Raw genomic sequence first — 14982 nt, forward strand, 5'->3', positions numbered from 1 at the left:
ACGGAAAATAACAAACCGAGAGTTGAGCACGAAGACATCGCAACAAACGAGGCGGACGCGGTTAAACTCCCCGCGAACAAATCGCATCGGTTAGTCCATTTATCAGGGGGCGAAATTTCCGTGTCATTTTCAATTTTTCCCCGGTTTCCTCCTCTGGTTCCCCCGGGGTTCGGGAGGGATGATTAATCCCCCAGCGGGGCATCCGGCGGAAACGCTTCATTTGAATATAATAGGGTTTTTTTCGTTCGGTGCGGTCGGGAACCGAACAATGATGAATATTCGGATCTCGGGTATTATCTATCTTCCAGGGGAAGGTGTCGGGAATGCCAATAGAAAGGTGGTCTGTCAGGTGAGAGATGGGATGGTTGGTCGATGCGGTGTTTAAGGGTTTGGAAGAGAGGATGAACGATAGTTTCGAACTCGGACGGAAAAAATGAAGAAAACACTGACGTGAGGTTAGTACATGTGTACGCCAACTGAATCCCCTAGTTTCAAAACCCGAACACTCCATTTTTAATGAAAAATGAGTTAGATACGGGAATGGATTCGTTTTCTTCTCTTGCACAACCCACTACAATATTATAATTAAAAACATAGTAAATCCCTCAGAACATCGCCTTCAAAATATGAGTTTCATTTCAAAACCCGACGAATCCAAGATATTTTCAAATCAAAACCCGACAAATCCGAATTAGCCAATCATGACAGTCGTGAAATCTGTCGTCAGGGCAAAACGAATTATTCTGACAGTTTCAATCCAGATTAATACAGTACGTCTAGTTGCCGATGGTTGTGGGGGACAAAATAAAAATTCGATGATGGTTGCTATATGCATCAAATGGCTGAGTGCACCCATTATCGCAGTGGTGATGTGGTGGCAGAAATTTTCAAAATACAAAAATAAAATGTTTTCCGAAAGTATTTTTAAACCGTTACGGTGGAACCGGGTGCTGCTGCATGCAACAGCCCCCGGTACGGTGGAACCGGGAGCTGCTGCAGCAGTCAACACGAAGATTCACAAGATGCTGGAAATTATCCAGAATTCCAACGTGACAGAAATAATAAGCTTCAAACTGATTTTTTTTTCAAACATTTTTAATCATTTTCTCGAGTCTGCGAATTCTCCTTAAGGCAAGGTACGGAAGTGAAACCTCACTATGTTTCAGGTCACAGCTAGGTCTTTAAAAAATGCTTTTATCTGATGAGGCTGTGACCAATATTTTAGAAGATATAACGATTATTGTGTAGAAATTTTCACGTTTTTTTTTCAAATTTCGAGTTCAAATTTCTCATAAACTGGAAGGTCGACGAACAATCGGAAAACGGAGTCAAAATAATTACTAAATTAATTGAATTCAAGGACATATTTTCCATCATTGGGTCGAATCTCATCTTCTGCGACTACCCCCGGCCCAAAATTCGAAAATTACATACATTTTGACGAAATAAAACAGCTATCGGTTCGGGGAACAAGCTTACAAAAAGATCGAGTGATTTTCAGCCTGATAAATTCTCAAAGTCTGAAAGATTCATTCCTCAATATAGTAATTGTAAATAAATAGTTGTGGTAATAACGAGTTATGTTAAAAAATAATTAAATCAATAATCTAAAATTTCGATCTTTTGGTTATCAATCATAAAAAAATATAATTAATTTTTTCGTTCTGGAAACCAAACAGCCCATAACATAATAAGTATCTGAATGGGTGACCGCTCGGTTGAACATCCCTAGCTCAAAAAAAAAAAATTTCGAAGCTACGAATTTCCCTTATCAACAACTCCAGAAAAGGAAATCCCGCCTTCACGGAACCTCCGATCCAAAATCGACAAAAGACAAACAAAACCAAACCCTTTCCTCACCTCTCAAACACCAGTCGGCTCGGAAAACTCGGAAAACTGCCGCGAAGTGACTTTTCACGATTTTCCACAACCGGGAAATGTGCACGGGTCGGGGCGTCGCGAGCCACCGTCGTGACGTCTGCGGAAGAACTGGCGGATTTCCCGACCGAAGGAGCGACAAGGGACAAACGCGCGAGGGTGCGCCGACAGTTTCCACCGGTTTTCCCGAAAGGCGTACGGTCGAAACGGGACTGACAGATGCGAATTTGCTGTCACGTTGATTTTCCTTCGGATGATCGAGCGATTGGGTCTGACTAAACTACGATCTCGATGAGATATCGACGAGCCAACAGCGGAAAATGTAAATCTCATGAGGCTGTGTACCACAGAGCAATAAACATAGTTAGAGGGAGCTTATTTCATTTTTAGTAAGCAAATTTTGTCCCCAACATGAACTATCAAATTTGATATGAAGCGCGCGTAAATAAAAACATATCAGTGATACGATATTTCACTCAATTCGCGAGTTTCTCCACAAAGAACGCACTTCTGATGTCCCATAGTGAATCAACGTTTCGTATTCACTCAAAATATATTGAAATAAATACCTAAATATATCAGAACTCCTGAAAACAAACATCAAGCGCGCCAAATGACGTGAAACAAGCGATGACATTAGGAGAGCAAAAGTTGTCAAACCTTGGATTTCACCAGGTAGATACAGAAAGTAATAAATATTCTGCTTATTATAAATTCGACAATTAGAAAAAATATCGGATTCCAAATATTCAAATTTGCATATTTAATCGGGAATCACTCGAATAAATATATTCCATTCAATATAATATACATTCATAACGATATAGTAAAATTATGGATTTGAAAATATAACACAATCCGACAACGTAATCTAACCATGTTGGGGACATGTTAAAATTGCGTGTACTTCCTTTATCTATGTTTATTACTCTATAGGTCTAACTAAACTACGATTTCAATGGAATATGAACGAGCCAACATTGGAAAATGTAAACCGCATGAGACTATACTAAAAGCTGATCAATTGAAGATTATGTAAATTAATATTTTCAATCATTTTCATGTGCTTTTCTTCAGTTTTTCATGAAGTCGATAGTGAACTCTTAGGGAGCACCAATAAAATGTTATAGAGCGATATTGGCGTTTCATAGATTGATAGTATAGTCGCTTATTTAACGACAATAAAGTCTTAAAGACCAATACCATTTTAATGCGATTGCAAAGTATCATTTAGACATATAAAAGCCCTTTAAAAATTGATTGAGTCTCATATGGCGTCGATAAAGTCCTATCTAGCCACAGCAAAGTCTTATCAAGCGATTCGAAAGCCTATAGAGCGACAGTAAAGTTTCATCTAGCGATGTTAACACCTTATCATTGTATAAAGAACAAAATGATCTTAAAGAACAAAAGTTTTTTTTGCAGAACGATAGTAAAGTCTTACCGAGCGATATGATATCAAAGTCTTATAGGGCTATAATAACGTCTTATCAAGCGATAAAATAAAGTCTAATAAAGCGACACCAAAGTTTTACTTAGCAATGCTAACGCCTTATCATTGTATCAAAAACAACTATCTTATAGAACAATAGTGATGTCTTGCAAAGCGATAGTAAAGCCTTACCGAGCGATACTTGAGTCTTATAGGACTATAATAACGTCTTATCGAGCTCCAGCAACGTCCTACGAAGCTAAATCAGCGTTTCATCCCCAAAATCAACCCTTTTCATTTGCTCCAACCCCTTCCGAATCAAACCCAAACTAGCCGCCTTCGATGAACCGTCCGGCGGTTTGTGTCAACCTAACCTATTTCCACCGCCTACTCGCGTGTGTATTTCCCAGCACACCCACACACGTCTCTTTTTTTTCCTTCGTTTCTCGACGAAACGACGGGAGCGTTCCACCCCTCTCGCACCCCTTTTCTGACCCGTGAACTGTTACGTCGGTCCCGACTCCTCGCGTTGCTCAAAGAACGTGCCGCCCTTCGGAGAGAGCAACTCGTTCTTCTTCTTTTGTCGCTTGAAAGGGAATTAATCAGTGCAAAACACAGGTAACTAAATACCCACTTCCGTTCTCCCGAGGGACGCGGGGGGAAGGGAGTAATAAGGGCGAGGGTCGGGATTTCGCAGGGGGAGGGGGAAGCTTGAATTCGTGCGTCACGTGACTAATGAAGCTTGTTCATTTTTTTTAAGGTTTCGTTGCACCTGCTTTTGATTGGCTGATTCTTTATTTTGTGCTGCTTGGATTGCTTCGGCTTCATGTCGACAGATGGCGGTTTATACAGGGTGATTCACCGGGATGTCCTATTAGACGTTTATGCTGAAAATTTGCATATTGGGGTTTGAGACAATGATCTTTCTCCCTAAAATATTTTCAGATCTCTACAACTTCCGGTTATACCGGAAACAGACTACTACTTCCTTATTTCAAATGGCACACCCTGTATATTATAACATCATTAGATAGCTTTTTGGATGACAATTTCGGCAATATGCCATACCTTAGGTAAAAACTCAACGGTTCATGAGTTAATTGGATTCTTATGAAAAAAATTGTGGCGTCGGAGACTCAAATTTTTTCGAATATTGACTGTTTGCAGTTTGGATCAAAAACGTACAGAGTTTTTATAAGAAGATTATGAACTTCAACTTGGACAACTCAAATTCATCAAAATTCAAGATTTTCAAATTAGAACCTATATTTTTTATTATATCAGTCGATTCTACGTACAGAAATAGTGGGGGTTTCTTAAGCGAACCCTATACCTAAGAAGAATACTTTAAGAGTTATTGAGGAAGAACCCTGAATGAGGAAAAACCGCAGTAGTCAGTGATTTCCGGAAAACACAGAAAGAAACTAAAATTCAATGTATGGATAACTAAATTTAACATTTCATGAATTATAATTCATTTTTCGTTGGGATTGTTGATATGAACCAATACAATTTTCAATTACAAATAAATTCATTACAATTCTTGAAATATCAAATTTTGTTATGGAAACATCGAATTTTAGTTTCTTTCTGTGTTCTCATTTATAGTTCTTTTTCGATAACTCTTGAAGTATTCATTTTAGGTATAGGGTTTGCTTTAGTAACCCCCAAAATATTTGTACGTAGAATTGACTGAAATAATAAAAAATATAGGTTCTAAGTTCAAAAATCTTGAGTTTTGAATAATTCGAGTTGTCCAAGTTCATGATCTTCTTATGAACACCCTGTACATTTTTGGTCCAAACCGCAAACAGTCTTATAATACTACGTATTTGCAGAATCGAAAAAGAAAAAAATTTTTTCGAGAAAAGCTTTTTCTGCTTAAATATTTTAAAAAAATGTCAGTCTTCATCGCCACCATTTTTTTATAAGAATAAGATTGCTGGGCAGTGAAAAAAACTACAAATAAATCGGTTTGAACTCTGAAATAGATTTTTTACTTTTTAAACGATTATTTTTCTGTTGTGTTTTTTTTGTATTTGGTATTAAGAATTGTGTATTGTATTTCTTCCTGAAGAAGAAGATTTCTTCTTGAGTTTAATTTGTGAGTTATAAATGATGTTCAAAATGCACTTTGTTTTCTTTCATCTTCCTAGAAAGTATTGATATTCAAGATTTACTATATCATCATCTTCTTTAACTATATCATTTTTTATTCGACTTTCAATTCATAAGTTTATATTATTTGTATTACAAAAATAGGTATCTATTCTTCAGGTGTATTCATATGCCAAATAAAATCTTGAAAATCATATTAACAAGAATAACTGTACATGCAAACATAAACAGGAAGAAAGGCAAATGGAAAGGAAAGACTGGAAGTTCAAAGGATGGAAAATCGTGGAAATTTGAGGGAAATCAACAGGTAGCGCCTTCTGTTATTAAAATGGAGAACTTTTAGCTTACTACTCTGCAAGGACTGTAGGGAAGTGTAATAGGGGAAGTTCAATAAAACAACAAGAGATGTCGCTACAAAATATTGATTCCTAAGCTGGGCCTGCTTGGATATTTATCTCATTAAAATTATCTATATTACTTCAGGGATGATGAGATGGGATTGAATGGAGGAAAGGCTAAGGCTTTCAGTGACTATTAAAATTCGAAAGAATCAAAGAAATATAATTTATTGAAACAATAAGCATTAAATCCCAGACAACACAATGCCAGAATAAACGAAGCAAAAACTCCGTCACAATACTCCAATAGAATCAATATGGAAATAAACTACAAATAAATTAACTACAAATTTTCAAATACAAAATATAAATATGATAAATGCAGTATATCTCAAGCTGAGTCAATCTAATTTGACTAATTTTGAGGAATGTCTGAATGCTAGTAAAAATGGACGTTTATATAGGGAGGGAATGAATAGTTTCGTTATCGGGACGAAATCATTGAGACAGTCACAAAATTGTAACTTTGATTCGATCGCCATAAGTAAGAGGGCCATCAGAAGAATTTTCTCCTAAATATTATACAAAAAATAAATTTACAAAGCATATCTTAAGAAGTTTAAATGAGCAAAGTGTTTTAAATTATTTCGAAAAACTATTGTGTAATCTTGTTCAGTTCGGAATCGTCAAACTAAGTCAACATTTCGAATTGTGTGAAACAACCGACGTATCACAAGATTCACAAAAACTTTCGCCAACAATGGCCCCAGTCAAATTTATAAATCAAATCTTAAAAACCCAAAAATTGTGAAATATTTCCCTTCTATTCCAATAGAAAAATGATATGTAGAACTGTGTAAAAGTTATACAAATCAATCGAAGAAATCTAATGTGAAAAAAATAACTTCGCTAACACTTATGTAAGTTTTATGGCGAATTCATTGCACACGAAATTTCGGAGCCTCTACTGTAGAAGAACGAAAAAACATTAAAGGAACAAACTCTCAATCAACATACTGATGTGATGAATTTGTACTTAAAGCTATGTGAAGTCTTCATGGTAGTATTTTTGTACAAAAAATACGGTTAGTTAGGTGAATCAGAAGCACTATTATAAGTACGATAGTTTCAAGAGGTCTATTATTTAGGTTTCCTCGTGGATAGGTTGATTCAGAGGTCGAAGTACAATCCTAGGATCTCTTTCGATCATACAGTCCGTTTCGTCCTTTCTGCAAATTACATCGTTGATAAACAAACTTCATTGAATCAATTCCAAATAATAAAATAATATAAATATTAAAAATATCACCGAAATTCTGTAAAACCCTCATTTTTAATATACAGGGAGAGCCTTAAAAAATTATACATTGAATTTAACCATAGATTCATCTCAGCAAATAAAACTCTTTTTTCATTTACCATATTTTCAGATTTGGCTCAGGTGAAAAGATACAATCTGTTGCAAGTTCCAAAAAAAAAATAGATTTTCCTTTCTAGCTTCCACATGTTCATTTAGAATGAAATTAATTTTAGTCTAAAGTTTTCTATAAATAAGGAACATAGTTGCTTTCAGAATGCTCAATCATTTTAGAAAATAATGTTATTCCTTATCGTTTCTCACAAGGAGCACTATTCTCAAGGTTGAATGATATAAAATCACTGAAATATTCAACAAATTACACCTGAGCCTTGAACACTGCTAAGGCAATGTTGTTTTTCATGCAAATTTCGATTTTTTTCATGACTGCAGATAAATAATGATTCTTAATTGGAATTAACTTACAAAATAGAAAATTAAAGTGTTTCATTTGATAAGAGGAATCTACAGTTGAATTTAATGTTCGATTTTAAGATTCACCCTATATAAACATTTATTTGCCTAGAAATAAAATTTCAACAATGCAAAAATTATTACATCAACTTAAGAAAAAATCAATATTCAAGAAAACTATTAAATAAGATAAATATTGAAATAGTACTTCTAGGCAAATAAATATGTATACATATATCAAAAATAACGTCTTTAAGGAATTTTTATAACATTTTCAACATCCATATTGAAAATCTACATTTTTCAAAACTCATAATACCAAATTTCATCGGGATTGTTATAAAAAAAAAGATTATTTACCCATCTTTATTTTCTTGCGGCATCAGCTTGCTTTGCTCAGAATCTTCCTGCTGAGTTGGCTGATACGCAACCTCAGAAACAGGAGCATATTGGGCGGTAACCAAAAGATCTGTGGAGGGATTTATAGTCAATCCAGGGCTACCAACAATGTCTAGATGATCTTTACCACTTGACCAGCACCATCTTCTTGTCATTCGTAAAAAGATTACTGGAGGAAAAACATAATTAGTCTTGTGCAAAAATGCCATAATTAGATGATCAAATATTTATAAGAATAATATGAAAATATTAATTAATAATTTCTTGCATGATGTTCAATCAAAGAAGCAGAACAATGAAACTAATAGAATTAATAAACATGAGTTGAAAGATGTCTCGGTAACAATACTCACAAATTTACTCTTTTATATTAGAGCTTGGCTTCTCTTTGTATGGAACAGAACATTTATAATTTTCTTGTTATGAATTATTCTAATCTGCTTATTAGAACTAAATTCTAACCTCTGTTTCATAATTTTTATTCAATAAAACTTGAAGAAATGTTATATTTATTCAACTCACCAAAGAGAAGAATCGAAAGACCAAAGAATACAGCTCCAAATATCGTAAGCAATAAATAGACATTCTCTTCACTGTGTGTTGGACTTGCATATCCTAGTGCACCTTGTATCAAAAGAATCAATCTAAAAGAAATTCATAAACAATAATCATTCGTATTTTCAACATATTAATCTATATTTAGATTCTTTTCTCTCAACTTACCCAACTATGAGACATGTCATGCAAGTTGTTAAAAGTAAGACTGGGCATAAACCTCTGCATGCAACACAAGATATTCCACAAGGAGCTGAAGTTACTTCTGTTACTGTGGAAGCTAGATAACTTATTGGACGATCTTGCCAGCGTTCACCATTGGTTTCATATGTGACGGTTGTTGGCTGATATACTGCCCCAGACATGGTAAAATTATGTTGAAACTTCTGAATCTATAACAAAAGAGAAAAATTCTTTAAATATTATTTCACTGAAAATTGTTTTCTATGGTTCAAACTTTATTCTACCTGAATCTATTTATTTTCAGAAAATGAATGAATCATTCATCTAATATTTGATATTTTTCGTTTGATATCCACAGGTGTGCACAACTATTCCTACTAAATAACCGTTTAATTCACAATATTCCACGGTTCCACCAACATATTCTCGTAGGCTCTAAGAGATCATGTTCATAAAAAAACCAGATTCAGATTCTTCTGTTTCTGCCAGTAACCTGTTTGTAGAACATTCAAGGTTCTTCTTTAAATGGAGTTTTGAACGTTGGACACCTTGCTTCTCTAATTTTGCATCGGATAACTGCCCTTCTATTTCTTGAACACTATCTTATTAGATCGAACAAAACAAGAAACAAGCTGTCAGGATTGCGTCTTGCACCTTCTTCGTTTATACCACAGATTTAACACTGACCAACCGGCTGCGCCGTTGCCAAACCACAGGTGAAAGGCACCCAATGTTCAATTTGTTTTTTTAATGTCCTGAATATGTGAAACTGTGCTCAATGAAAGTCACTGTTTTTGTCCTCAACTATTTGATTTGTGTTATTGGTATTTCAAATTTTATAATGCTTTCACCGAATTAAAGGGTTTTAATGGCAGTGTTATCATGAGAAAGAGGTAACTTTTGTTATATTTGGCAGCGCGGCTAAGGAGTCAAGGTTAAGTGATAATACGATAATAGGAAATAAATCAGTGGCGTATCTAACAGAGAATATTAGGGACCGATACGCCATATCGAAAGCGGATATAAAGTAGTTGATTCTGATTGTGACTGGTTTTTTCCATTGTATTTTATCATGATGGAGATTCGGGAAAAACAGAAGCCTAGTTTGAACATGGAAACAATTCAGATAACTAAAATGATCCGTTGAAATCAAATTCATGCATTCATGCATATTTTCGCTTGTAAACGAAATTTTTGAAGCAGTTGCATTGTAATAAGATTATTACATAATCGAATGAGCAATTCACACTAACTATTAGAAATATTCGATTAAATCAACTCAGATTTTATATCCCCAGGTGTACGACAATGGCAGACACTGTTACTTTGCCGACTTCCGATTAGTCATCAAGGATATGCGCAAGTAGGATATGATGTATGGTGTTTATATGCTAATTGACTTTTGAAGTAGATTTCTGATTATGATTGATTCGGCTGAGGCCAATGAACGATCGAAGAAACAAGATTTGAATAAATTCAGGTGCATTACCGAAATACTCCGTTAGGGCTGTCGCCCTCGCATATGCAGTTCTGTGGTCCCTAAGGGGGCAATTGGTGAATGAATGAACTAGCATTTTTTACTCCATGTCAGTGATTTCCTAATCTTCTTTCAATATTCTGCTTAAGTTTTCTATGGTTCTGATGACGATATCAACAGGAAATTTATTATTTGGCACGGAATTTGAAATTGTTATTATCAATTTGTAGAGTCTCAACCCGATTGGATATGTCGTCACAGGAATATATAGGGTGTTCCTTTTTCAAAACTTTTCTTGAATTCTCTATGGTTCTGGTTACGCGATCAACATAAAATTTCGCACAAGGCTTTACATTGTCATTCTACATTCAAATGTAAACCTGTGATTTCGAAATTAATAGGAATATAAAATTTCAAACAGCTTTATTTACGGAACCCCTATTCCGATTGCACTCATTAATGAACCGAACTACAGCATTCAATATCGAAACCAACCCTGCAAATTTTTTTTAGGTCCTGTCGTTCGAAAATTTCTGCGTATAAAGGGAGCCGTACGGTCAGAATTGAATTAAAGAACGGATTCGACATCTGTGATTTGACCTTTATCGTTTGTGACCATTCCCAGTGCAAAATTAGTGACTTACAAAAATTTACGTTGAACGAGCGTTGAAAAACCTCTTCTAGATAAACTACATAATAAAATATAAATAATAACCGACAACAATTGCATAGTAGTCATTGCTTTAAAATACTGGTAGAATACGAGGTACTCCATGTATAAAATAACTCTTCTCCCTCTCAAATGTCAACGGAGAAATAAAAATCTTCGATAAAATCATCAATGTAAAAGATGTCGACAGATTTCACCACCATTTCCTTTTAAAGTAAAACATCGCTTTTCCATTTCCACGCTCAACATCCAGAAGTGTTCATATCCAAAGTCCCCCCCTCAATTCCCAAAAGGCGATAACAAGACGACAAGAACCTTAATCCAATCCTTTGTTTGTACGAGGGTAGCCTCTTAGATTTCGGGAATGTGACTGAAGTGTCATGACAATTGACACTTCAGCTAAAACAAGTTCCTGGTCGAGATTAATTTTTCAAGTCAGTGCAAAGAAAAAAATCAAGTTCGAATGTCTAAGTACATTTATGTTAAAAAAAGGTATACTTCACGACGGTACTGACTTTGCGGAGAACAAAAAGAAACACATTTTGTATGATTATGATATAATAAACAACTGATAAAAATACAGCAACCATTGATCAACATATCTTAACACTCTTATCGCGAGTTGAAAGGATTGAAAAGAGAGAGAGAGAGAGAAATAGAGTTGCATTATAAGTGCATCGAGTATATCCAGAGAAGGAACACAGAAAAACTGACAGCTTCTTTTTCTTTATTTCCCATTCTCAACAGATGGCTACGTCGCTTTTGCCATTCAACCATCAGAATCGCCAATTCCCAAACTACAAAAGCCAACCCTCGTACCTTAACTCTCTCCTAAACCACCTCTCCCTCTCCCTCCACCGCTCCCGACGAGGAAACCAAAAACGTTTTCTCCCCCCGTCTTGTAATCATATTTTCCTATGGCGATTGTAAATTCGAACAAAACGGGCCCCGCGGGGTAGCGAACAAACAGCCCCCGATATTTATATCGATTTGTATGGCCTGGTTTCGTATTCCCACAGGTACGAAATGAGAGCGAATCGCCCGAACCGCAAGCGTTCTTAGCACGCGAGCCGTTTCGTTTCGGTCGACTTATCATTCGCGGCGGGGAGAGGCCCGAAAGACGGATGAGGCGGCCGGCCGATGCAACGATCGGCTTTTCGCGAGGTCCGACGCTTATCCGGGTCGAAGGACCAGGCAAGAGTTCGGCGGGACGGAAGGGTTGTAGATTGAAGATTATTCGGAAGGGTTTCTCAATAAGATGGTTCATTTTGAGTAGCCCGCTATCTGGGCAGCTGTCATTTTTTGACATTTGACAAGTATAAATTATGTCATTACTAAAAATGGAACGATACACGTTTCAACAACGCAATGCAATTGTCGAAATTCACTACAAAAATGGTAAAAATGTTGCTCCGTGATGAAAATCGAGTTACAGGGTTGAGCCTGTATTGCACTGGTTTTTTTTCGTGTGATTTTTCAGCCTGACGGTCCGAACTATTGTTGACGTTTGAATCAAAAATGTAATTCAACCAAACTTTTCCCCCTGATTTGTCAAAATCAAAAGTTGACTAACACAATGTTTACCTGTTTCACGTAACATACCTCAAATTGAGATTGACGATGTCTGCAATTATATGTGTTCTTTTTTGTAATTTACCTCATGTTTTGTTCTTTGATGCGTTAATTTATTAATACCGATTGATAATTAATCTGTTGTAACGGGTGTTTTTTTCGAGGTATATAGCTTTAAGTTGGCATTACTTTTCAAGATGGCGACCGATTTAACAGCTGTTAAGTGATTTATTATCAGTTTGGTTTGGCAATTCATCATGAATAGACTCACGCCTGAACAACGCTTGCAAATAGTGCAATTTCATTTCGAAAATAATGGTTCTGTGCGGAATGCGTATCGCGCACTACGTCCATTTTATTTTGTTTAGCGATGAAGCGCACTTCTGGTTGAATGGCTACGTCAACAAACAAAACTGCCGCATTTGGAGTGAAGCTAATCCGCAAGTGCATGTCAAAACACCGTTACATCCAGAAAAACTGACTATTTGGTGCGTTATGGGCTGGTGGAATCATTGGTCCGTACTTCTTCAGAAACGATGACGGCCAGAACGTTACAGTCAATGGTGATCGGTATAGAGCCATGATTACTACCTTTTTCATTCCTGAATTGAACAACCATGATGTCCAGGAGCTGTGATTCCAACAAGACGGCGCAACATGTCACACAGCTCGAGCCACAATCGATTTATTGAAAGACACGTTTGGTGACCGCCTAATTTCACGTTTTGGAACTGTGAATTGGCCTCCAAGATCTTGTGATTTAACACCGAAATACTACTTTCTGTGGGGCTATGTAAAGTCATTGGTCTATGCGGATAAGCCACAAACCCTTGACCATTTGGAAGGCAACATTCGCCGTGTTATTGCCGATATACGGCCACAAATGTTGGAAAAAGTCATCGAAAATTGGACGTCCAGATTGGACTACATCCGAGCAAGCCGTGGCGGTCATATGCCAGAAATCATATTTAAAATGTAATGCCACAAGATTATCTTGCGGATAAATAAAATTCATGTCAATCGAATAATCGAATAATTATTGCAATTCAAAGTTCTATAGCTCTAAAAAAAACACCCTTTAAAAAATATATTCGTCTTCAAGCATTTGTGAATAGCATTAGCGGTCACCCATCCAGATACTTACCCCGACCGACACTGATTAACTCTTGCCAACTTGAAATAATCGAAAACCATCGCTTCCCTTCATTCCAGATCTCCCGTTTCAATCCGTCCCCATCGGGTCGCAGCTTTTAGGAATTCCTTGTAGCGCTTCCAATTTCTGGACCGCGGGACACAATGCCTTCAGCGTGCCCGGCTATACGTAGCAAGAATTCTGGATGAAATCTCGCGTCGACACGGCAGAACACAAAGGATGAATTGGTGACTGGAGAGGCTTCATGACCCTATCCCGGGGCACAGATTGTATTAGGAGGGGTTGGGGAGGTGAATTCCTAACCTAACCTCGAAATGCCGGCGACGAAGTTTTTGAACAATGAGGATTGAAGTTCAGAGCGAGCGGTATGGATGTTTTTGTTGCTCGAAGGTTCGAGTAGTATGAAATGGGATTTTTAATATTCGAAACGATCATCGTTTATATTATAGGTACACCCTTCAAATTTGGGGGAGGAACTTATTCAGTTGGTATGAGGGAATAAGGGTCGAAGGACTGCATTTAAGTAGACAGGGTGTTTGTTTTAGATTAGATTAAAAAAGGGATGAGAGATCATCCGACCTCGCATGCACCTTATTGACCTAAAGATCTATTACGCTCTATTAGTGATGACGTCACACACCGCCATTTCAGTTCTTCTGTCAGTGTTCGGAATCCCAACAAATTGTCATTCAAATTAGTACGTTGTCGTTGAAGAAATTGGCTTATTTTGATGAATAAGATTATTAAAGGAACGATTTTACTATTAATTGATAGACAGAAGGTACGAGATTAATGCCAGTAAGTTCGAACTTGAAGTTCAACTAATAAACACGGCTTTATACAAAATCTGGGGAATGATACAGGATTCAAACTTACTGGTATTAATCTCGTTCCTTCTGTCTATCAATTAATACTGAAATCATTCCTCAAATACTGTTATTTATGAAAATAAGCCAATTCCTTCAACGACACCGTACTAATTTGAATGACAATTTATTTGTTTGGATTCCGAATACTGACAGGAGAACCAAAAATGGCGGTGAGTGACGTCACACTAATAGAGCGTATTGAACATTCCCCCGCTATTTACCAATCCAACAGTGATGTCTCAATGAACTTTATTACCTTTAGGGAGATACATCCATCAATTCTTCCAGCTTATTATTATTAATATTCACTGAATCGGGGTCGTTGCGGCTCTGTTAGACTACCGGGAACTGCAACCAAATTGATCTTTTGTTCTTAAAATTACCTATTCATAAAAACCCAGGAAGGTCATCGGTACGGTTATCGAAACCGACGACATCCTTAGGAGCCTTGGCTTATACTCCCTGAGTATCCAGAACTGACTTTTCCATGTGAATGGTTCTTAGGCCAGTCAGCCCCGGACATTTGCACACTATGTTTTCGGCTATTTCTACTTCCTTTCCACAGAG

At 36.6% G+C, this 14982-nt stretch overlaps 2 protein-coding genes across 2 annotated transcripts in view; both read right to left on the reverse strand.

The window, feature by feature from the left end:
- Nucleotides 1–1968, reverse strand: part of LOC123681856 (G protein-activated inward rectifier potassium channel 3-like) — a 161760-nt gene extending 159792 nt beyond the window's left edge. Inside the window, exon 1 of the transcript XR_006747722.1 lies at nucleotides 1861–1968. The gene's annotated coding sequence lies outside the window, so the exon portion shown is untranslated. The remainder of the gene's footprint in view (nucleotides 1–1860) is intronic.
- Nucleotides 1969–5978: 4010 nt separating this feature from the next.
- Nucleotides 5979–9359, reverse strand: LOC123681859. The gene is made up of 5 exons (XM_045620185.1): nucleotides 8959–9359; nucleotides 8660–8883; nucleotides 8459–8580; nucleotides 7898–8105; nucleotides 5979–6995 (listed from the first exon to the last, which is right to left on the reverse strand). Exons 2-5 carry the CDS (start codon nucleotides 8854–8856, stop codon nucleotides 6911–6913), a joined length of 612 nt encoding a protein of 203 aa, XP_045476141.1. The 5' UTR covers nucleotides 8857–8883; nucleotides 8959–9359; the 3' UTR covers nucleotides 5979–6910.
- Nucleotides 9360–14982: the final 5623 nt, after the last annotated feature.

The sequence above is a fragment of the Harmonia axyridis genome, chromosome 6 (genome assembly GCF_914767665.1).
Source record: "Harmonia axyridis chromosome 6, icHarAxyr1.1, whole genome shotgun sequence".
Taxonomy (NCBI): Eukaryota; Metazoa; Arthropoda; class Insecta; order Coleoptera; family Coccinellidae; genus Harmonia; species Harmonia axyridis.